Here is a 23,104-nt window from a genome sequence, read left to right on the forward strand (position 1 = left end):
CACCCCCAAGTTGCTGTTGCTTAGTAATAGTGCTCAGAGCTATGATTAAAGTGAGCTTCAAAGCCCCAAGCACACTCATTAGTCACTGCTGGCAGAATAATGAATTCCAAGGAGGAAGCCGATTAAGAAAACCATCCTTTATATTCTTCAAGCAGAGAAGAATCGCCTTGGTCCAACTGTGTCCTTTTGAATGTATCTTTATCTAAATGGACCTGGCCCGGCTGCAAAGGGCCACAGAGGCAGAAGTCTCTTTGAGGATAAATGTCCACATTGGAAATCAACCTGGGACCTGTCTGCTCACTCTGTCACCTCGTTCTCTCTCTCTCTGTTAATTGTTAAAAAAAAAATCTTTAGAGATTACCTTTGATTGTATGTGTCTTTTAAATTCACATTCAAATAAATGGCTTTGAAATTAATTTTACCAAGTTAGCTGTTTAGCTATTACTATCCATTCCAGATAAATACATCCGGAGAATTCCACTAAAACCTCTTAAGCATATCAAACAGAACCATATGCATAAACACTTTCAAACAGTCCAGGCATCAGACATGACTGGTAATAGGCCATGACCATTTCCATATTCAACACTGTTTTATAAGTGGTGTGACAAATGCAACATTGAAGTGTGTGTAGCTAATATCAACAGCCAAGATGGAGGCAGACTTATGGAAATAAGCGTATGGTGAGATCATATGTTAATTAATGCACAGTGGAAATGTTTCACACGTGTGTAGCCGCTCAGTGGAGGGGCTGACAGGAAGTCCGGTCCCTGATGAAGGACACCACTGGGTGATGCAGAGATGTGCTTCATTAACCCGAACCTTTAGAAAAACCTTAACTGGTAAACACAGAAAATAGTCTTGCTGCATGTGAAACACACCGAGTGTACAAAACATTAAGAACACCTGCTATTTCCATGACAAACGGACCAGGTGAAAGCTATGAACCCTTATTGATGTCACTTGTTAAATCCACTTCAATCAGTGTAGGCGAAGGGGAGGAGACGGGTTAAAGAAGGATATTTAAGCCTTGAGACAATTGAGACATTGTGTATGGTGGGCCATTGAGAGGGTGAATGGGGAAGACAAAAGATGTAAGTGCTTTTGAACCAAGGCACTGGTAATGGATGAGCCGTCCTCCCCTCAGCACCCTCCACTGCTTTGAACAGAGTATTGTAGTTTTATTTGATTTTTTATTTAACCTTTTTTTAACTAGTCAAGTCCGTTAAGAACAAATTCTTATTTACAATGACGGCCTACCCTGGCCAAACCCTCAACGACGTTAGCCGTGGAACTCCCAATCACGTCCGGTTGTAATACAGCCTGGAATCGAACCTGGGTCTGTAGTGACGCCTCTAGCACTGAGATGCAGTGCCTTATATGGTAGTAGGTGTCAGGCGCACCGGTTTGTGTCAAGAATTGCAACACTGCTGGGTTTTTCACGCTCAACAGTTTCCTGTCTGTATCAAGAATGGTCCACCATCCAAGGACATCCTGCCAACTTGACTCAACCGTGGGAAGCATTGGAGTCAATATGGGCCAGCATCCCCGTTGAACGCTTTCGGCACCTTGTAGAGTCAATGCCCCAACGAAATGAAGCTGTTCTGAGGACAGATGGGGGTGCAACTCAATGTTTGGTATACTGAGTGTATCGTCACTCATCCACAGTGTCGTACGTCTCTAAATTGTATGGTACACAAATAAGATTCAAGACAAGGTTGAGAAAAACATCTAAACAAATAGATTGCAGCAATTTACATTTGTTTAACCATTTTTCTATAAAGCTCTGAGTGTGTTTCCGAGTCAAACATTTGAGACATTTCTCTGCCTTTATGACATTTGTACAATTGCAGAAAACTTCCATGAAATCTAACATGAGACATAAAGAAGTAAACCAGAAGTAAAAAACAAAGACTGTATTAACAAGGTAAGAAATGTCAAAAATGTTTATTAGATTCAAGTACAGTACACTGAAATTGCAAATTTTCACCAGATGTAGCAGCATTATGACTGGTATAGACTAACTAATAGGCACAAAACAATTACATAGAAATATCAATGACAAAATGTAATCTTGGTGGCCTTATGACCATATTCAAAACCACTGAAGCAGTTAATTGACATGCTTTGTAAACAGATTCTACTCAGCTAAAATATACTGGCGAAACCGCAGTCTCAACTCATTCATTTGACTGGCGAGAACAAATTGGATAAGTGGTCAAACAAAACCTACATGGCAGTGAAGTCAGTGTCCTCCAAGTCAGTCCAGTGTTATTAGACCACAGAGCGATGCTCCCCACACACATACACAGCGCTGGGTCGGATACGTCGCTTTGTATGGCCGGGCAGCTGAGGAAGAAACTTGAAATACTTGGGCATCAGATCAAGGCAGGCGTCGCGGAACTTCTTGATCCGCCAGTAGTAAATGAGAGGGTTGAGGGCCGACTTGAGATAGCACAACAAAAGGAACCAGGTGCTGACTTCAAAGAAATTGGCCTTGTGGTAGAAGGGGCTGCTGAAGGTGGAAACCAGGCTGTAGGCGGTGAAGGGCGCCCAGCACACGGTGAACACCGAGAAGAGAATGAGGATGGTAGTGAAGGCACGCGTCTTGAAGCTCATGTCTATGTTCATCTCAAAGGGCCTCTGCAGGCTCATGAGGCCCAGCTTGCTGGCCTGACTCAGACAGATGCTGTCCGGGTGGCTGTGGATGCGCACGGCGTTGTGCCGTATGGTGTTCAGGATCCCCATGAAGGTGTACAGCATGACCATGAAGGGGATGAAAAAGAAGGCCAGCATGAGGAGCAACGCGTAGGCGTGGTAACCCGGCTCGCTGGTGTAGCCGAACACACACTGTGGAGCTCTAGAGGGGATCTGGAGTGATGGGTGGCCTATGGCTAGTGGGAAAGAGAAACATAAGGAGACAGTCCAAGCGATGACTATGAGCACTTTGGCTCTGTGGGGACTCAATTTGTCCTGTTTCTGGACTATGATCAGGAACCGATCTATGCTTATTATAAGCAGGATGACCATGCCCTCTATGACAAAGAGCCAGAAGAACATGGCCGACACTCGGCAGAAGACATCCCCGAAGATCCAGCGTGTGGTCACCACAGTAACCAGGGCAAAGGGCATGTTCAGGACGGCCAGCATCATGTCTGCGAAGGCCAAGCTGGCCAACAGGATGTTGATGGCGGATCGCATGGCGGCGCGCTGGTAGACCATCAGGACCACCACCACGTTCCCTAGGAAGGCCACCAACAGGATGGAGACCATGGCCATGCAGAAGAACACCTGGAGGGGCAGGCTGACGCCCTGAACACTCCCCTGGGCCTCGGCTGTTTGCATGACTGTGTCCAGGTCCAGAGATGAAAAGGAGCCATATGAGCTGTTTTCCATGGACATGTCTTCCGTGTCAGGCTGGCCGTGGAGGAGGTGGTCAGAGAGGTTCAGCAGCCCTGTCGTGACGAGGCAGCAGAGGCTGGCTTTATTGGTCTCCCCTGCCTCCACAGGGGTAACGACAGTGGAGTAAACCATTCTTCCACGGGGGGTGCAGGCTCGGGTTTAGGCATCGTTACTGGAGCTCTTCTCTTGCCAAACATGATGCCTCAGATGCTGTTCTTAGTCCAACTGAAGAACCCAGCATCTTAGCATGGAGGAGAGATCCTGGGGAGACAGAAAGGGAAGCAAAAACAGGGAGGCAAAACAGAAAGCGGGGACATTAGCAAGAGAACATAAACATCAAATGCTTTGTCTGTTTTTCCTTGCTTTGTCTGATGATAATACCTTAAAATGATTATTCTTTGTTTTAAAATGTTGCCTTTCTCAAAAGATAAATTTTGAAATTTTGTCAAACTGAAACGTTTATATATGTACAATGCCTTCGGAAAGTATTCAGACCCCTTGACTTTTTCCAGATTTTGTTACGTTAGCCCTGTTCTAAAATGGATGAAATATAAAAACAATCTCAGCAATCTACACACAGTACTCCATAATGACCAAGCGAAAACAGTTTTTTGCATAAGTATTCAGACCCTTTGCTATGAGACTCAAAATTGAGCCCAGGTGCATCCTGTTTCCATTGATCATCCTTGAGATGTTTCTATAACTTCATCGGAGTCCACCTGTGGTAAATTCAATTGATTGGACATGATTTGGAAAGGCAAACACCTGTCTATATAAGGTCCCACAGTTGATGGTGCACATCAGAGCAAAAACCAAGCCACGAGGTCGAAGGAATTGTCTGTAGAGCTGCGAGACAGGATTGTGTCGAGGCATAGATCTAGGCAAGGGTAAAACAATTCTGCAGCATTGAAGGTCACCAGAAACACAATGGCCACCACCATTCTTAAATGGAAGAAGTTTGGAACCACCAAGACTCTTCCTAGATCTGGCTGCCCGCCCAAACAGAGCAATCGGGAGAGAAGGGCCTGGGTCAGGGAGGTGACCAAGAACCCAATGGCCACTCTGACAGAGCTCTAGAGTCCCTCTGTGGAGATGGAGAACTTTCCAGAAGGACTACTATCGCTCAGAAGCCAGTAAAAGGCACGTGACAGAACGCTTTGAGTTTGCCAAAAGGCACCTAAGACTCTCAGATCATGAGAAACAAGATTCTCTGGTCTGATGAAACCAAGATTGAACTCTTTGGCCTGAATGCCATGCGTCACGTCTGGAGGAAACCTGGCACCATCCCTACGGTGAAGCATAGGGGGGCAGCGTCATGCTGTGGGAATGTTTTTCAGCAGCAGGGACTGGGAGACGAGTCAGGATCGAGGCAAAGATGAACAGAGCAAAGTACAGAGAGATCTTTGATGAAAACCTGCTCCAGAGCACTCAGGACCTCAGACTGGGGCAAAGGTTCACCTTCCAACTGGATAATGACCCTAAGCATACAGCCAAGCCAACGCAGGAGTGGCTTTGGGGCAAGATTCTGAATGTCATCACACACAAGAAGACTTAAGGCAGTATGCAGTTGCAGTCTGGCTATTTACATGTAAGCCTGGTTACTACACTATTATAAGAATGCCAACACAACCAGTGTATCACATCCGGCCGTGATTGGGAGTCCCATAGGGCGGTGCAAAATTGGCCCAGCATCGTCCGGGTTTTTCCGGGGTAGGCCATCATTGCAAATAAGAATTTGTTCTTAACTGACTTGCCTAGTTAAATAAAGGTTAAATCAAATTTTAAAAACCGGCTTACCAATGCTCTCTATCGCCAAAATGTCCTAGCAATTCCATGAATTATTTGATCCGTGCCAGGGAGAGATTTTTATTCCAAGTCAATGTTTTTCTGGGGACAACTCAAGACTTCAATAAAAAAGGCTTATCACTAACATAAACATTGGATACTGTTATTTTAGACCGGCTGGTATCATTTACAATGGCTCATTGGCAAACGTCAAACAGAAAATGTTGGACCCGCTTTTCCTATGGAAGATTAGGACTGGCGGTGTTAAAAGCGGCGGACTATAAGCAGTCTTATCCATGAAAGCGATTTTGTCTTAGATTTCCGCAGCACTTTCAAATATGCTCTCTTCTCTCATTTCTAGGTTTAGTCATTCCATGTGGGTTGAACAGACAAAGCGATACAGGGGATTCAAAGCTTATTAAATAACTGTCAGTGAAAATGTAAATTTGTTCTAATTTTTCCGTACACTGCCGGATATGATTGTGTGACGGCTGTCGCTAGTCCGAAGCCTTGAGGCAAATTCTATCCATTTACCATGCTGCAGAACTATAATTATGTCAAAGTTACCCCACCAGAGTAAAGGAGAGGGTAAAATGTTGTACTCATTAGATAAACAGGCTACCATAATAGAACAGGAACAAGTGTATTATTAGGCAATAATAGACTGACTGAGGCATTGTGTGTTCTTCCTCTTACCTTGACAACAGGGATAGAATACGCACGGCTAGATTATGATTAAAACCAAAAGGATACGTGGGGATGTGTGCAAACAAGCCTCAGACTGAAATATATGTCTGCCTCCCGACTTCTCACTGACACGGACTGATCTTAACGCTCTGCCCTTTACTCTCATTATGATGCTATGACAGACACTGCTGATAGATAAAGCTGCACCAATTCTGCACTGTGTAGCAGTCTTTGTGTTCTAATTTACACATCATTCCTGAAATTAAGTATATGGTCAATGTCCTCATTACAGTGTTTTCAGTTACCCAAAAGACAATCCTTTGTGCTAAATGAAAGGGTGCATCATGGCCCTAGAGTATCTGTTCCCTTTTCATACAGAATGACTCAGAAGTGATTTGGAGGCTATAAAACAAAGATGACCCATAAAAGCACCCTTTTAACCTATCACTTATAAACATGAATTGGGGTGGTTAGAACAGTAGTCCCTATTCAGATATTCAGCATAATACAGTCATTTAAAAAATGTGATGGAAGAGAATGAAAAATATTAGAGGAACATGTTTGCTATTTCAAGTACATATATCCACAGAAACCATAGTAACTGCTAAAAAGGATCTGCCTGGTACCTTGCAAGTCAATGATAACACTGCATGTTGAGTAGTTGTGGAACCTAGCAACAGGGACCTGCATCCAGCTAGTATTTCTATCGGGTGGCTTTGTATCTCTTTCAAAAAGCTTTTGAGAATTTTAATAACCACTAAAAAATAAACTAGATATGTGTCATACTATTTTGAATGATTTAGTTGATGTATCATATAGTCCGTTTAGCCTTAGATGATTATTTGCCCCGGTAACTAGCCTGAGACTATGGGAGAAAGTTGAAAAAGCAGTCAACAATGGAAATGGTCTTTCTTATTTTTGAGTGTAGGAATTGTAATTACACATTTGTTACTGAGCTGGATAATATTGTTCAGTTATCAAAAGGTGAAATAAAACATAATAAAGCTGAGTAATTCTTAGAGTAGCAAAGTTACAAATAATAGTAGCAGGGCTGCTGACCTTTGAAGAAAGCTTGGAGTAACATTTTTGCCTAGATGGGGTCTGGGGGTCCTCCCCTAGGAAAATTGTACTGTTTTGAAAGCTAATTTCCTGCAATTTTACCTATTCGACATGGCTTAAGACTATGACCAGGGTGAAAAAGACACAGGTCAGGTGTATTCAGAATGCTTTGAACGTTAATGTAACCCTGGAAATTGAGATGAGTTTTTTTGGTAGGGGTGAAATCTTAGGTGGTTTGAAACTTTATTCAGACACTAATGAAATTAGATGGGGAGATAGGCAAATGGGAGAAGCAGTGTGGAGGTTGGAAGCAGGGATCCCTGTTGTCAGGTAGAAAGTGTTGGGGGGTGTTACCGCTACATCAATGCTCTGCACAGGAAATACTCATTTTAATGGTTGATGTCAGTGGGTAACAAAATCATAGACTGCAGTCTCCTTGTCCATAGATTGCTTTCAAGGTAAGGACAAGAACACATAGTATTTTGTCATTTGGGTGAACCATCTCTTTAAAATAGGTCCGGAAGAAAATCTTGATTGCTCTCTAGGAGGGTTGACCACCCCTGATCTATGTTTCCCATGTGCTGGGGGTTTGAAAATATTATTTTTATAACAATTCATTTCTCAAAATCACCCAACCTTCAAGAAAAATCCCAAATGCATGAGTGTTGGCAGCTCTGCAGTAGTCCAGTTTAACATGGTAAGAGGAGTAGAAATGAGTTACTAGTGATTAAACTAAAACTATAGCCTACAGTCAGCCATTACAGCTGTCAATTTCAAATATTATGTGCCGGCCTATTTAAAGAATATCTCATCACTGGAAATGATTGATTGTGAGGGTATATCATTTCAAAGCCTCCACACTACTGGGTTGCAGGCATTGGGTCACTTAGTTGGGTTGTTTTCTTTAAAAATAGCACGCTTGGGTTGTTAATACTGGGTTATTGATGTTGGGTTATTGAGATATGACCCAGTGGGTTGGTTAATTCTCCCACCAAATCCAAATGATCAAAGTGATCTGGCAAGCTTGTGAATGAAAATTGTCGCAGCTGTTTAGCAAGTCTAACAGGCAGTCAAGGTTGCCATATCTGCAATTTTCATGATAAATTGGGCTACTTTGAATACAATGTCGCGGTGAAAATGTATTGGTCGTGGGTTGCGGGTTTTTGGGCTACTTCTAAATTGCACCGCAGCCGCCATGGCAATTTCTTAAAATATACAGTACCAGTTAATAGTTCAAACACACCTACTCATTCCAGGGGTTTTCTTTATTTTAAAAAACTATTTTCTACATAGTACAATAATAGTGAAGACATCAAAATGATGAAATAACACATATGGAATCATGTTAGGAACCCAAAAAATATTAAAACCCTTTGCCTTGATGACAGCTTTGCACACTTTTATACAAAAAAATATGTTGAAACGATATCACAGGAGTAATTGCAAATCAATTCCTGCCGCTTGTGTAGCATACCTGTACCTGGCAAAAATATTTAATAAAATGCCTATCATTTCAGTTTATTGTTGTTGTAGCCTTGTGTTATTAAGCAATTATTAATGGCCTTATTTAGTTAATCAAGTTGGAAGTTATCAATTGTGATCATGGTCAAAATCCTATCGCAATTGCCGATCAGCTGTTGTTAGAGTGCATTAGATTGATGGTAACAGATGGTCAGATGGTCAGATTAGGCTGCAGGTTTTTAAAAAAATGAAATCACTTGCTGTTGTTGACAAGCATTGGCCTATTCAGTTCATATCCATATTTTTAAATGTGATTCAGTGATTGAAATTATGGCCCCATTGCCAGTAGCCTATTCCAGCAGGCTATTGGGCAACTCAAGCACTTCCTACCTAGAAATTGCCTCTGTTCATGTTGAATAAATTAGTCTGTGTATTTGAACTATGCAAGCTGCTAAATCGTTCATTTTACATCTTGCCTAGGCTACTGTACGCTATCTGAAATTAGATGTAGACCTATCAGGGGCTAGCCTATAGGTTACCTGCATCTAGTTAACCAAACCATGGCAAAGTTGAATTACAATCATAAAACCATATTTTAGTCAGTAGGCCCAGCCAATGCCTATTGAAATTACAAGTCAATCTTACAAATTTATAACGGTTTATAGTCTTAACATCTGGCACATAATAACGGCATAATTGTCAGAGAATTGCCTAACATTTGTTTTTGAAAGTTTATATTTGAAATTATATTTACTCTATCAACATATTCAAATTCCTTTATTAGTCACATTAGCTCGCAATAATGATTATTTAGATGGAAAACCAAATGTAGCTTTTGAAGTCGTTAGAAGTTCAATTGAGATTCCTTCTTAATTCACTCGATAATGTAATGGAAAAAGGGTTTATTGGCTAAATGTGGCAACTAAGTCGCTCTGGATAAGAGCGTCTGCTAAATGACTTAAATGTAAATGTAACTCCTCTCTTGCTGCTAAAAAACACATTTTGGGCTAGTTTTCAGTCCTTGTGGGCAGGTTTTGAGTAGTCATTGGCTACAATTTTAGCTTGACCTGGCAACCCTGGACAAATGGGAAAGGTGTTGTACTTGACCAAAAACAGTGAGTAAAAAGCTAGCTACGTAACTAACGTTACTAATTTTCATTCTGGAATAAATTACCTAGCTATACTGACTTGCCTAATTAAACAAAGGTAAACATTTTTTATTTATTTTTTAACTCCCTTCCTTGACAACAGTTCTGCACTGATCCACGAAGCGCAAAAATAATTAATTCCCTGACCTCTGTTGAGGCGATATCACCATAAATCCTGCATGGCCAATGCATAAGTCGGCTTGACCATGCACCCAGATGCACAATGCACTCTCCAGAATGGACTCTCTCCCGTCTATTTGTGCACATACATTGTTTCATAATTGCATTTTGTGAATGGTTTGCATTTGATTGTTAGTGTATATCAATTCCCCATTACATATCACCAGTAGTACATTTACCATTCATTCCTATAATTTCTCATCTACAATGTTTGTTACTTTGATTATGGTCATTTATTTTCATGCATTCAACCTATGCTACACTTGTGAGAAACACGTTTTGCTATATTTCATTCCATTTACGAGTTTTGTCAATTTAGTCGTTGTCTTTTGTTTGGAGCGCTCCTGTCAATGTTGAGTAAGGACACGCATGGATAGAAGTAGGCCTATAGGCTACCTGACCTTCGAACAAATGTAGATATATAAATGTGCCCATTTGCGGATCTGATTAGTATTTCTAATTGATTTAACGCACCAACACTAATGACCTGTGGAGCTTCTCAAAGTAATGTTTTCTTCACCTCAAACAACAAGCAAACAAAGTCTGTTTTTACATCCATTGAGAATTACGATAGTTCCTCAATGTATTTGGAAAATATTTCCAGATCTCTCCCTTTCGATAACCACTCAGCGTTAAAGGGAAAAATGTAATGCTCCGATCCAGTGGAAACATCATAAAATAGGCCTACCTGATTACTTCTTATCAGTGCTTGACTTGGACTGAAACAGGTTCCGGTAGCCATTTTGGGTGCTGCTACTGTTAATATTTAGGTGCAGGAGATACACAATACTTTTGAGCTAATACTCTATAAGAGGAACAGAAGCTCAAGCAGTAGAACATTTGAGGTGCTGATACTCAGCTCCGTTGAGCTCCTGCCCAAGTTAAGCACTGCTTCTTATCCCTTGCGCAAATATCCTACAGCTGTGTCTGTCCCGAGCTCACTCGTGAGGGAAACTCTGAGGGCCCAGAATATTTTATACAATGTTGCAAGTTCGCTAGCGCATGCTTCAGGCCTGAACCCAGAATTGATTAACCACATGACAATGATGTTGAGATATGAAGATGTTATTATAAGTGAATCAAAACTGTTTCACATGTTTTATATGAAAACCATAACTGGCACGCAGATTGGTAGAAATGGTAAGATACATTGGGATTCATTTACATTTACATTTAAGTCATTTAGCAGACGCTCTTATCCAGAGCGACTTACAAATTGGTGCATTCACCTTATGCAGTGCTAGAGGAGTCACTACAGACCCGGGTTCGATCCCGGGCTGTATCACAAACAGCTGTGATCGGGAGTCTCACAGGGCGGCGCACAATTGGCCACCCGTCATCCAGGTTAGGGGAGGGTTTGGCCGAGGGTGCTATACTTGGCTCATCACATTATAGCAACTCCTTGTTGCAGGCCGGGCGGCTGACCTCGGTCATCAGTTGAACGGTGTAGCTGGCTTCCGGGTTAAGCGGGTGGGTGTTAAGAAGCGTGGTTAGGCGGGTCATGTTTCGGAAGACGCATGACTCAACCTTCGCCTCTCGAGCCAGTTGGGGAGCTGCAGCAATGAGACACGATCGATTCAACATGAGAAAGGTTGCCGACTCCTCGTGTAGCCTATTACCGGCAACTTCAGGAGAGTAATGGAAGAATCTATGAAAGCTAGCAGGAGCGAGAGGAGAATAATTGGGGCAGGTTAAGTTTTTTAAATTCTGTTTATCTAGATCTCTGATGCCCTCTTGAGGCATTTGTCTTATTTTATCAAACCGTAAACTTAAAGTATCAGACAAGCTCAATGAGTATTACCTCAGCAACAGGACACTGTTTTTCAAAGATAATTCGTAAAAATCAAAATAACTCCACATATCTTAATTTTAAAGGGTTTAAACACAGTTTCCCATGCTTGTTCAATGAATCATAAACAATTAATGAACAAGCACCTGTGGAACGGTCGTTAAGACACTAACAGCTTACAGGTGGTAGGCAGTTAAGGTCACAGTTATGAAAACTTAGGACAGTAAAGAGGCCTATCTACTGACTCTGAAAAACAGCAAAAGAAAGATGCCCAGGGTCCCTGCTCATCTGCGTGAATGTGCCTTAGGCATGCTGCAAGGAGGCATGAAGACCGCCTAAGACAGCGCTATAGGGAGACAGGACGGACAGCTGATTATCCCCGTAGTGGCAGACCACGTGTAACAACACCTGCACAGGATCGGTACATCCGAACATCACACCTACGGTACAGGATGGCAACAACAACTGCCCAAGTTACACCAGGAAGGCACAATCCCTCCATCAGTGCTCAGACTGTCCGCAATAGGCTGAGAGAGGCTGGACTGAGGGCTTGTAGGCCTGATGTAAGGCAGGTCCTCACCAGACATCACCGGCAACAACGTCGCCAATGGGCACAAACCCACCGTCGCTGGACCAGACAGGACTGGCAAAATGTGCTCTTCACAGACGAGTCGCGGTTTCGTCTCACAACGGGTGATGGTCGGATTCGCATTCATCACCAAAGTAATGAGCGTTACAACGAGGCCTGTACTCTGGAGCGGGATCGATTTGGAGGTGGATGGTCCGCCATGGTCTGGGGTGATGTGGCACAGGATCATCGGACTGAGCTTGTTGTCATTGCAGGCAATCTCAACACTGTGCGTTACAGGGAAGAAATCCTCCTCCCTCATGTGGTACCCTTTCTGCAGGCTCATCCTGACATGACCTTCCAGCATGACAATGCCACCAGCCATACTGCTTGTTCTGTGCATGATATCCTGCAAGACAGGAATGCCAGTGTTCTGCCATGGCCAGCGAAGAGCCCAGATCTCAATCCCATTGAGCACATCTGGGACCTGTTGTTGAATCGGACGGTGAGGGCTAGGGCCATTCCCCCCAGAAATGTCTGGGAACTTGCAGGTGCCTTTGTTGGAAGAGTGGGGTAACATCTCACAGCAAGAACTGGCAAATCTGGTGCAGTCCATGAGGAGGAGATGCACTGCATTGCTTAATGCAGCTGGCGGCCACACCAGATTCTGACTGTTACTTTTGATTTTGACCTCCCCCTTTTGTTCAGGGACACATTATTCAATTTCTGTTAGTCACATGTCTGTGGAACTTGTTCAGTTTATGTCTCAGTTGTTGATTCTTGTTATGTTCATACAAATATTTACACATGTTAAGTTTGCTGAAAATAAATGCAATTGATAGTGAGGGGACGTTTCTTTTTTGCTGAGTTTAGTTGATTTCTTATTTTTGTGTGTGTGTATACAGTGCATTCGGGAAGTATTCAGACTCCTTCATTTTTTCAACATTTTGTTACGTTACAACCTTATTCACCCCTCATCATTCTATACACAATACACCATAATGACAAAGCAAAATCAGGTTTAAAAATATTAAAATATATATAAACATCATATATATATAAAATTATATATCACATTTACATAAGCATTCATCCCCTTTACTCAGTACTTTGTTGAAGCACCTTTGACAGTGATTACAGCCTTGAGTCTTCTTGGGTATGACGCTACAAGCTTGGCACACCCGTATTTGGGGAGTTTCTCCCATTCTTCTCTGCAGATCCTCTCAAGCTCTGTCAGGTTGGGAGGGGAGTGTTGCTGCACAGCTATTTTCAGGTCTCTCCAGAGATGTTTGATCGAGTTCAAGTCCGGGCTCTGGCTGGGCCACTGAAGAACATCCAGAGACTTGTCCCAAAGCAATTCCTGCGTTGTCTTGGCTATGTGCTTAGGATTGTTGTCCTGTTGGAAGGTGAACCTTCGCCTCAGTCTGAGGTCCTGAGGATCCTTATTTACCTTGATCCTGACTAGTCTCCCAGTCCCTGCCGCTGAAAAACATACCCACAGCATGCTGCTGCCACCCCCATGCTTCACCATAGGGATGGTATTGGCCAGGTGATGAGTGGTGCGTGGTTTCCTCCTGACGTGACGCTTGGCATTCAGGCCAAAGAGTTCAATATTGGTTTCATCAGACCAGAGAATCTTGTTTCTCATGGTCTGAGAGTCCTTTAAGTTCCTTTTGGCAAACTACAAGTGGGCTGTCATGTGCCTTTTACTGAGGAGTGGATTCCATCTGGCCACCTGATTGGTAGGGTGCTGCAGAGATGGTTGTCCTTTTGGAAGGTTATCCCATCTCCACAGAAGAACTCTGGAGCTCTGTCAGAGTGACCATAGTGTTCTTGGTCACCTCCCTGACCAAGGCTCTTCTCTCACGATTTCTCAGTTTAGCCGGGCGACCAGCTCTGGGAAAAGTCTTGGTGGTTCCAAACTTCTTACCTTTAAGAATGATGGAGTCCATTGTGTTCTCGGGGGACCTTCAATGCTGCAGACATTTGTTGGTACCCTTCCCCGGATCTGTGCCTAGATCAAATTCCTGTCTCTGAGCTCTACAGACAATTCCTTCGAACTCATGGCTTGGTTTTTGCTCTGACATGCACTGTCAACCGTGGGGCCTTATATAGACAGGTGTGTGCCTTTCCAAATAATGTCCAATCAATTTAATTTACCACAGGTGGACTCCAATCAAGTTGTAGAAACATCTCAAGGATGATTAATGGAAACAAGATGCACCTGAGCTCAATTTTGAGTCTTACAGGAAATGGTCTGAATAATTATGTAAATAAGGTATTCATGCTTTTATTTTTGATACTTTTACAATAAAAATATTTCTAATTTTGGGGTATTGTGTGTAAATTCATAAGGAAAATAAATATGTAATACATTTTAGAATGAGGCTGCATTGTAACAAAATGTGGGGAAAGTAAAGTGGTCTGAATACTTTCCGAATGCACTGCATACAAAAAAATGGGTTAAAAATAACCCAATTTCGGGTATTTGGTAACTCAGCCCTGGGTAAATATTGGACAAAACACACACTAGGATACTTTGACCCAGCCAGCTGGGTTGTGTGAATAACCCATGTTGGGATGTTTTATTTACCCCAAAAACGTGGTTATTTTGACACAGCAGTGGGTCGCTTTTTACTCTTTTGCTGGCTTATTGTTTTATATGTATTTTTGACCCAGCAATGCATTATTTCTTACTTTATTGCTCGGATATATTTTTTGTTCCATCTCTATTACAGAATCTGTTTTTCCATTCCACAATTGTCTAGTGTTTGTGATGGCGTGCCCACTGGAACCGATTCGTCTTGTTTTTAGCAGACTGGACTGGAACCCGGTGTGGTCGTCTGCTGCAATAACCCATCTGGGACAAGGACCGTTATTTGCCAGTTTGTGGCCCGCCTGTTAGCTTGCACGATTCTTGCCATTCTCCTTTGACCTCTCATCAAAGAGCTGTTTTCACCCACGGGACTGCCATTGACTGGATGTTTTATGTTTGTCGCAGCATTCTCGGTAAACCCTAGACACCATTGTACGTGGAAATCCCAGGAGGCCAGCAGTTTCTGAAATACTGTAACCGGCGCACTTAACACAGACGATCACACCACGCTCAAAGTTGCATACATCAATCACCACATGACTCAACTCAATAACATCTTCAAAATGGGCAAACCATTTTCTGGAACGGGTTAGTGTACTTAATAATCTGGCCGCTGAGTTTATATCCCAACATTGGGATACTTACCACTGTTATAATATGTATATAAGAATGTTATTAATTTTATATTTGAATATCTAATGTGCAAAAATAATCAGGGAAAGTTTAAATGTGCAGTGTACAAACTTAACATGATCAACAGGAATGACATGTACTCGCACATGTGGCCAAAAATAAGTATCTGGATTACATTAAAAAAGACCCAGGATGAAAGTGAATAAAAACCCAACTGATGGTTAAATTAAGCCTTGGGCTATCCCTACAAGCCCCGAGTCTCTTTACTTACAAATTAACCCATGTTTGTGTAATTCCAAAAACCCAACTGACTGGATCAATATAACCCAACAGGCTGGATCAATATAACCCAACAGGCGGGATCCAAATAACTCAACTGGCTGGATCAATATAACCCAACAGGCTGGATCAATATAACCCAACAGGCTGGATCAATATAACTCAACTGACTGGATCAATATAACCCAACAGGCTGGATCAATATAACCCAACTGACTGGATCAATATAACCCAACAGGCTGGATCAATATAACTCAACTGGCTGGATCAATATAACCCAACAGGCTGGATCAATATAACCCAACAGGCTGGATCAATATAACCCAACAGGCGGGATCCAAATAACCCAGCGCTGGGTTACCAACTAACCCAAATAGGGTTGTTTTTTTATCCAGCATTGTTTTGAGTGTAGGCCTATTTATTTTGATATTTTTGATAACATTATTATTATACTGTGGAAATAAATGTAAGATCAAATGCTTGTTTGATGAGAACCTAAGATTAGTTCAATCAAACAAGCTGAATTGTTTGAAAGTACGTTTATATTGTATCAATTAAACCACTTTTCAGGGAGTAGTATTGTTTGTTAAAGCAGAATCCCCAAGTGAAATTACCGTTTTCCTTCCAAAGTCAGGTTGACATCGTTGGGTTTCAGTAGACAGACAATTGCTCGCGGCTCATTTCAGTCTTTCAGTTGATCCAATTCGCTGTCCAGATGCTTTTTGTAATTCCTCGAAGTCACAACTAGATATACTGTATTAATCTCTCATTGCACGCAAATTAATAAATCTAATCAAATAAGATTATTTACAGTGCGAAACACGGGCAATGCCACCTACACAATTAAACAAAAGCGGCAAGTAAAATGTAGTTCCGCGTATCATTCTGCCTTTGTTTTGCAGGGAATGGGTTCTCCGACAAAAGAAAACACCGCTAGATTGGTTTACAAGACAAAATCATGACTCAAAGAGGCATTAAACAATTTGATTGTCAGTCATTTCATTTTCTTTCCAACCCTCATCTTTTTGTTATCCTGATAATGATAATTTCGTCTTCCACTATTCGGGGTTCACGGTATAATATTCCATCTCTGTTACGAACTACGATCACTGTCCGTATACTGGTTAACTGACAGTCTCATCATCCAATAGTATGGACAGCTCGGGTAGGGTCCTTTGTTATGACGCGCCCATTATCTAGAGCTCCAATTGAAATGACAGATAGCCATAAAGAGGCGTAACGTTGTGGTTCAAGAACTAGGCTTTACCGGGCACGTGCATATAAGCGTTGTATTGTTACGTTGTATACAATCAAACACAGAGATAAATACAATATTACAAGGTTCCATAAAGTATAGGGTTTGGTCATTAGATATTATTAATATTATACGTTTTGTGCATGTAATAGATAGCCTGCATCCCCTTCTTTCCATTTTTGGACATAAATTAATTACATACAGTGGCAAGAAAAAGTATGTGAACCCTTTGGAATTACCTGGATTTCTGCAAAAAAAATGGTCACATAACTTGATCTGATCTTCATCTAAGTCGCAACACAGTCTGCTTAAACTAATAACACACTAACAGTTATGGGTTTTCATGTCTTTGTTGAATATACAGTGTAAACATTCACAGTGCATGGTGGGAAAAGTATGTGAACCCCTGTTCACCCTCCTTTGGCAGCAATATCCTCAACCAAACATTTTCCGTAGTTGCCGATCAGACCTGCACAATTAGTCATGAGGAGTTTTGGACCATTCCACTTTACAAAACTGTTTCAGTTCAGCAATATTCTTGGGATGTCTGGTGTGAACCGCACTCTTGAGGTCATGCCACAGCATCTCAATTAGGTTGAGGTCAGGACTCTGACTGGGCCACTCCAGAAGGCCTATTTTTTCTGTTGTTGATTTAGTTCTGTGTTTTGGGTCGTTGTCCTTTTGCATCACCCAACTTCTGTCGAGCTTCAATTGGCGGATAGATAGCTTTACATTCTCCAGCAAAATGTCTTGATAAAACTTGGGAATTTTTCCGTCAATGATAGCAAGCTGTCAAGGCCCTGCCTGAGGCAGCAAAGCAGCCCCAAACCATGATGCTCCCTCCACCATACTTTATAGTTGGGATGAGGTTTTGATGTTGGTGTGCTGTGCATTTGTTTCTCCACACAAAAGTACAATAATTGGGGTTATTAGTTTAAGCACACTGTGTTTGTCTATTGTTGTGACTGAGTTAGATGAAGATCAGATCAAATTCTATGACCAATTTATGCAGAAATCCAGGTAATTCCAAAGGGTTCACATGCGTTGTCTTGCCACTGTATACCCATTGATTCTTGAAGAATATAACTTACAAATGCCTAATCAATCAATCAAATATATTTATAAAGCCCTTCTTACATCAGCTGATGTCACAAAGTGCTGTACAGAAACCCAGTCTAAAACCCCAAAACAGCAAGCAATGCAGGTGTAGAAGCACAGTGGCTAGGAATGAGCTTGGTTCAACAGTCATACCCCATCAGAACCAAAAGCACAAGCTTGTTTTACTCCAATGTTTGTAAACAATCTCCATGTAAACACTGTATGACATTGTTAAAACTATACATTTCAATAACATGGATGGTTAGTCCTTGCATCCATATCTCTGGGCTGGGAAATTGAGTTTTGGCGCCGGTACAGCCGACAAGCACTAGCTAATGCTACCTGTATACAGATTGAGCCAAATATCGATATATCCTCCCAAAATAACATTGTGATAAGTAACTGTATAGATTTCCCCCTCCATAACTAATAGCTCTGTGTACTGTTAGGGACCACTGTAGCAAGTGTTGACTTTAGTATCAGTCTGTTCCAGGTGCCCTGCGCTGTTGAGGGTAACCACTAGAGCAAGCAATAGCTCATGGGCGGCAGGCAGCCTAGCGGTTAAGAGCGTTGGGCCAGTAACTGAAAGGTTGCTGGTTTGAATCCCCGAGCCAACTAGGTGAAAAATGTGCTCTTGAGCAAGGCACTTAACCCTAATTGCTTGCAAGTCACTCTGGATAAAGAGCGTCTGCTAAAATATAAATGTATGTACTTGAGTGGTTACATTTCTCCAAGGCCATCCCTCTGCTTCCTACCAAAACACAGGAGTGTCTGCTTCGTCGTTCTTTTTTAAACAATGTCCACTATTTTGCTCAAATAATGTGTTTGAGGGCCTCCCGGGTGGTGCAGTGGTTAAGGGCGCTGTACTGCAGCGCCAGCTGTGCCACCAGAGACCCAGGCTCTGTCGCAACCGGCTGCGACGCACAATTGGCCCAGCGTTGTCTGGGTTAGGGAGGGTTTGGCCGGTAGGGATATCCTTGTCTCATCGCGCACCAGCGACTCCTGTGGCGGGCCGGGCGCAATGCGCGCTAACCAAGGTTGCACGGTGTTTCCTCCGACACATTGGTGCGGCTGGCTTCCGGGTTGGATGCGTGTTAAGAAGCAGTGCGGCTTGGTTGAGTTGTGTATTGGAGGACTTTCAACCTTCGTCTCTGAGACAAGACAGTAGCTACTAAAATAATTGGATACCACGAAATTGGGGAGAAAAAGGGGTAAAAATTAAAAACAAAAATAATGTGTTTGATTTATTAAATAAAACATCACAACAATCCACATCATCAACGGAAAGTAAACAGCATCATCATGATTCTTTTATGAAATAAATGACCCTGCAAAGTACAGAGTGTACAAAACATTAGGAACACCTTCCTAATATTGAGTTGAACCCCCTTTTGCCCTCAGAAATGCCTCAATGGACTTTTCAAGGTGTCGAAACCGTTCCACAGGGATGCTGGCCCATGTGGACTCCAATGTTTCCCACAGTTGTGTCAAGTTGGCTAGATGTCCATTGGGTGGTGGACCATTCTTGATACACACAAGCAACTGTTGAGTGTGAAAAACCCAGCAGAAATATTGCAGTCATGCAAACTCCATAGGCAAACATTGGCAGTAGAATGGCTTTACTGACGAGCTCATTGACTTTCAAAGTTGGCACCGTCATAAGATGCCACCTTTCAAACAAGTCAGTTCGTAAAATTTCTACCCTGTTAGAGCTGCCACGGTCAACTGTAAGTGCTGTTATTTTGAAGTGGAAACGTCTAGGAGCAACAACGGCTCAGCCGCGAAGTGGTAGGTCACATGCACATACAGAACGGGACCGGCGAGTGCTTAACCATGTAAAAATCATCTGTCCTGAGTTGCAACACTCACCACCGACTTCCAAACTGCCTCTGGAAGCAACGTCAGCACAATAACTTTTAGTCCGGAGCTTCTTGAAATTGGTTTCCATGGCCAAGCAGCCGCACACAAGCCTACGATTACTATGCGCAACGCCAAGCTTCAGCTGGAGTGCTATAAAGTTCGCCACCATTGGACTCTGGAGTGATGAATTACACTTCACCATCTGGCAGTCTGACAGACAAATGAGGGTTTTGGCGGATGCTAGGAGAACGCTACCGGCCCGAATGCATAGTGCCAACTGTAAAGTTTGGTGGAGGAGGAATAATGGTCTGGGGCTGTTTTTCATGTTTCGGGCTAGGCCCCTTAGTTCCAGAAGGGAATCTTAACGCTATAGCATACAATGACATTCTAGATTATTCTGTGCTTCCAACTTTGTGGCAATAGTTTGGGGAAGGCCCTTTCCTGTTTCAGCATGACAATGCCCCCGTGCACAAAGCGAGGTCCATACAGAAATGGTTTGTTGAGATAGGTATGGAAGAACTTGACTGGCCTGCACAGAGCTCTGACCTCAATCCCGTCGAACACTTTCGGGATGAATTGGAATGCGAACTGCGAGCCAAACCCAATTGCCCAACATCAGTGCCCGACCTCACTAATGCTTGTGGCTGAATGGAAGCAAGTCCCCGCAGCAATGTTCCAACATCTAGTGGAAAGCCTTCCCAGAAGAGTGAAGGCTGTTTTTGCAGCAAAGAGGGAACCAACTCCATATTAATGCCAATGATTTTGAAACGAGATGTTCGACGAGCAGGAGTCCACATACTTTTGGTCATGTAGTGTATATAATCATGATACAGTACTCAAGTGCTTGCTTGGATACCCACGGAAGACAAACAAAATCCGACATCAAAATGTTTTCCCACTCTTAATAGGAATTACAGAAATACATAACATTGGCTCATATGAATGAAAAATTGAAGAGAGTACATTGCGATTTGTATGATGAAGATGCCAAATTAGCAAGTGACAGTCAATTTACTGTCAGTTGTGATACAGGGATGAAAGCCTTGTTAGGAAAGTAATTAGCGAAGTAGTATGAATGGATTTGCAGGCCAATATCGCATCAGTCATTACAATAATAGAATTTGGTTGATTTTGTCATTATTAAAATGCGTATCGAGATTTATTAAAGAAGGACACAAATCATACGGAGTAGTGTTTTACGACCTTGCCGTTTAACAACACTGATCACCATTCCCACAATGAAGTTCGCTTTCTTGGGAGTGGTGGTAACATGTCTGGCTCTGAACACGAGTGTACTGGGTTTAAAAACCATGCGTCTCCCTCGTTTCGTAACAGAAAAACAAAATAATCCCACACTTACTCTATTCCTACCCTGAACCTTGAAGCAAGGCAGACAACCCGATAGTACATTTACGTAAATAAATCATTCACTCGGCTGATAGATGTCTCGAAAGGCCAGGTATATACTGCATATCTGTCCTAGGTATCTTTGATCTGCATTGAATCGTCCTTTGTCTTGGGAGGTATGATCTTAACCTCGAAGGGGATGAAATTCTCTAGAAGTGCTTTAGTGTCTTTCAAGTCAAGAGAGTACTCCTGGGCAACCTTGTCCAATGTCCATGTTTGGGGAGCATTCTTGTGATTGTTAAGAGCTTTTAGGGCCTCAGCAATAGACAGTTTGCCTTTGGGGACATCAGTGAGCTCCACGATCCCATAGGGGTCCCCCGGTAGGTTGAACTTCAGTGGCCTGCGCTCCTCCACGTTCTCCTCGGTCACCTCCTTTGGAGCCTGTTGGTATTGAAACAGAGTTGGGTGCCAATCAAGCAAATAGTCCTAATTTGAAATGTCAATTGAATAGTCCTTATTTTAGGCTCTCACCTCGGTAGGATCCTTTGATTCCACATACACCGACTTCAGCAACCCCAGGAGGGGGTCGTTTCTCTTGTGGATGGCATCATTGATCTCAGTAACTGAAGGAAACAAAATCGTTTAGGCCTCAGGGGACAAAGAACAACATTAAAGACGTGTGACTGTGATACAGACTGGTATGTACTGGCAGCAGATCATAACGTTAGAGGTAAAGGGTGAACCCTAGTGTTGAATGGGTCATTTGCCATCTTTGCTGCTAACTAGTTAGGTATCTTAGCTTGTACTTGTTACAGAATTGGAAAACCACAAATACGTACTCAACACTAAAACCTTGGTTTCAAATAGCTACAAACCTGTAACGTTAAGAAACCTAGCCAGGGCAGCAAGCTATGGTATACTTGCTAACAGCCTGGCTGGCGTAGCTACAGGCTGAGTTGACCCTCCCGACTTACGCAAGTTCTTCAACGCAATAACAAAAATCGCTATGTACTCACCCTCTGTACTCTGAACAGGATCAATATGGGTCAGATGTCGGGGTGCCACTTCGGGTTTTGCCTTCCCAATCTCACGATGTACACGGTTTTCTAAATTAAAATCCCTAAACAACCGTGCAACGCGTGCCCCCATTTTTGACACAATCACCTCCAGGAACTCTCAATGCGCATTCCATGCTCGAAACGTCTAAGCCCTCTCTCGGGAGAACGGGTTCCAACATTTTCGACGGGGAGCGAGACGGTTCTATCATGGTAGCTGGAAATTATACAGCGACCCCGTCTGGCGCAGAGGACATCGAGCATCTTGTTCCGCGTCCATAATGATGCGAAGGCACACAATTACCGACAGGTGGCAGCAGAGCCCTGGAGCCTATACAGTACGAGCACAGTACAGGTAGGCAGAAAGGATGGGAAACCTATATGATGCCTCTGGTGTAGTGTACAGTTTGTTATTTGAGTGAATGTGAGTGACACGTCTAATCTGACGCTGGTTATCGTAGGTAAAGGTAAACACTAGAGTCTTACAGGTCTTCAGTCTTTTTTTCCTTTTTTTAATAGGAAAACATTATCATGCAGGTTTTACATTCATAAATGCAGTAAATATAACATCGGTATTTGTTTAGTGTATCTATAGGTTGAGTTTGAGTGAGTCTGACTTGGTTGTGGATTATATAGGAGCCTGGTTTGTGTTTTTTCTCTCTTGAGTAGCTTGGCCAGCCAAATCACCTTTACATAAGTGAACCCCACAGAGCACATCTGGCAATGATCTACTGCCAAGGACAAATATCAAAATACTGTAGCCTACAGTATTGGAGAGACAGACATTTTGCCTATACAGTGCCTTCAGAAAGTATTCACACCTTTTGACTTGTTCCACATTTTGTTGTGTTAAAGTGGGATTAAAATTGATTTAATTTAATTAAGTTTTTGTCAACGATCTA

The 23,104-nt window shown here is 42.6% G+C and overlaps 2 protein-coding genes across 2 annotated transcripts; both read right to left on the minus strand.

Annotated features, from left to right (window-relative positions):
- Nucleotides 1-1,928: 1,928 nt before the first annotated feature.
- Nucleotides 1,929-16,696, minus strand: LOC123995656 (probable G-protein coupled receptor 63). Its single transcript, XM_046299306.1, has 2 exons — nt 16,202-16,696; nt 1,929-3,663 (listed from the first exon to the last, which is right to left on the minus strand). Exon 2 carries the CDS (start codon nt 3,532-3,534, stop codon nt 2,275-2,277), a length of 1,260 nt encoding a protein of 419 aa, XP_046155262.1. The 5' UTR covers nt 3,535-3,663; nt 16,202-16,696; the 3' UTR covers nt 1,929-2,274.
- A 3,801-nt stretch (nt 16,697-20,497) lies between these two features.
- Nucleotides 20,498-22,398, minus strand: LOC123995657 (NADH dehydrogenase [ubiquinone] 1 alpha subcomplex assembly factor 4-like). The gene is made up of 3 exons (XM_046299307.1): nt 22,164-22,398; nt 21,679-21,770; nt 20,498-21,588 (listed from the first exon to the last, which is right to left on the minus strand). Exons 1-3 carry the CDS (start codon nt 22,294-22,296, stop codon nt 21,280-21,282), a joined length of 534 nt encoding a protein of 177 aa, XP_046155263.1. The 5' UTR covers nt 22,297-22,398; the 3' UTR covers nt 20,498-21,279.
- Nucleotides 22,399-23,104: the final 706 nt, after the last annotated feature.

The sequence above is a fragment of the Oncorhynchus gorbuscha genome, linkage group LG14 (genome assembly GCF_021184085.1).
Source record: "Oncorhynchus gorbuscha isolate QuinsamMale2020 ecotype Even-year linkage group LG14, OgorEven_v1.0, whole genome shotgun sequence".
Lineage (NCBI taxonomy): Eukaryota > Metazoa > Chordata > Actinopteri > Salmoniformes > Salmonidae > Oncorhynchus > Oncorhynchus gorbuscha.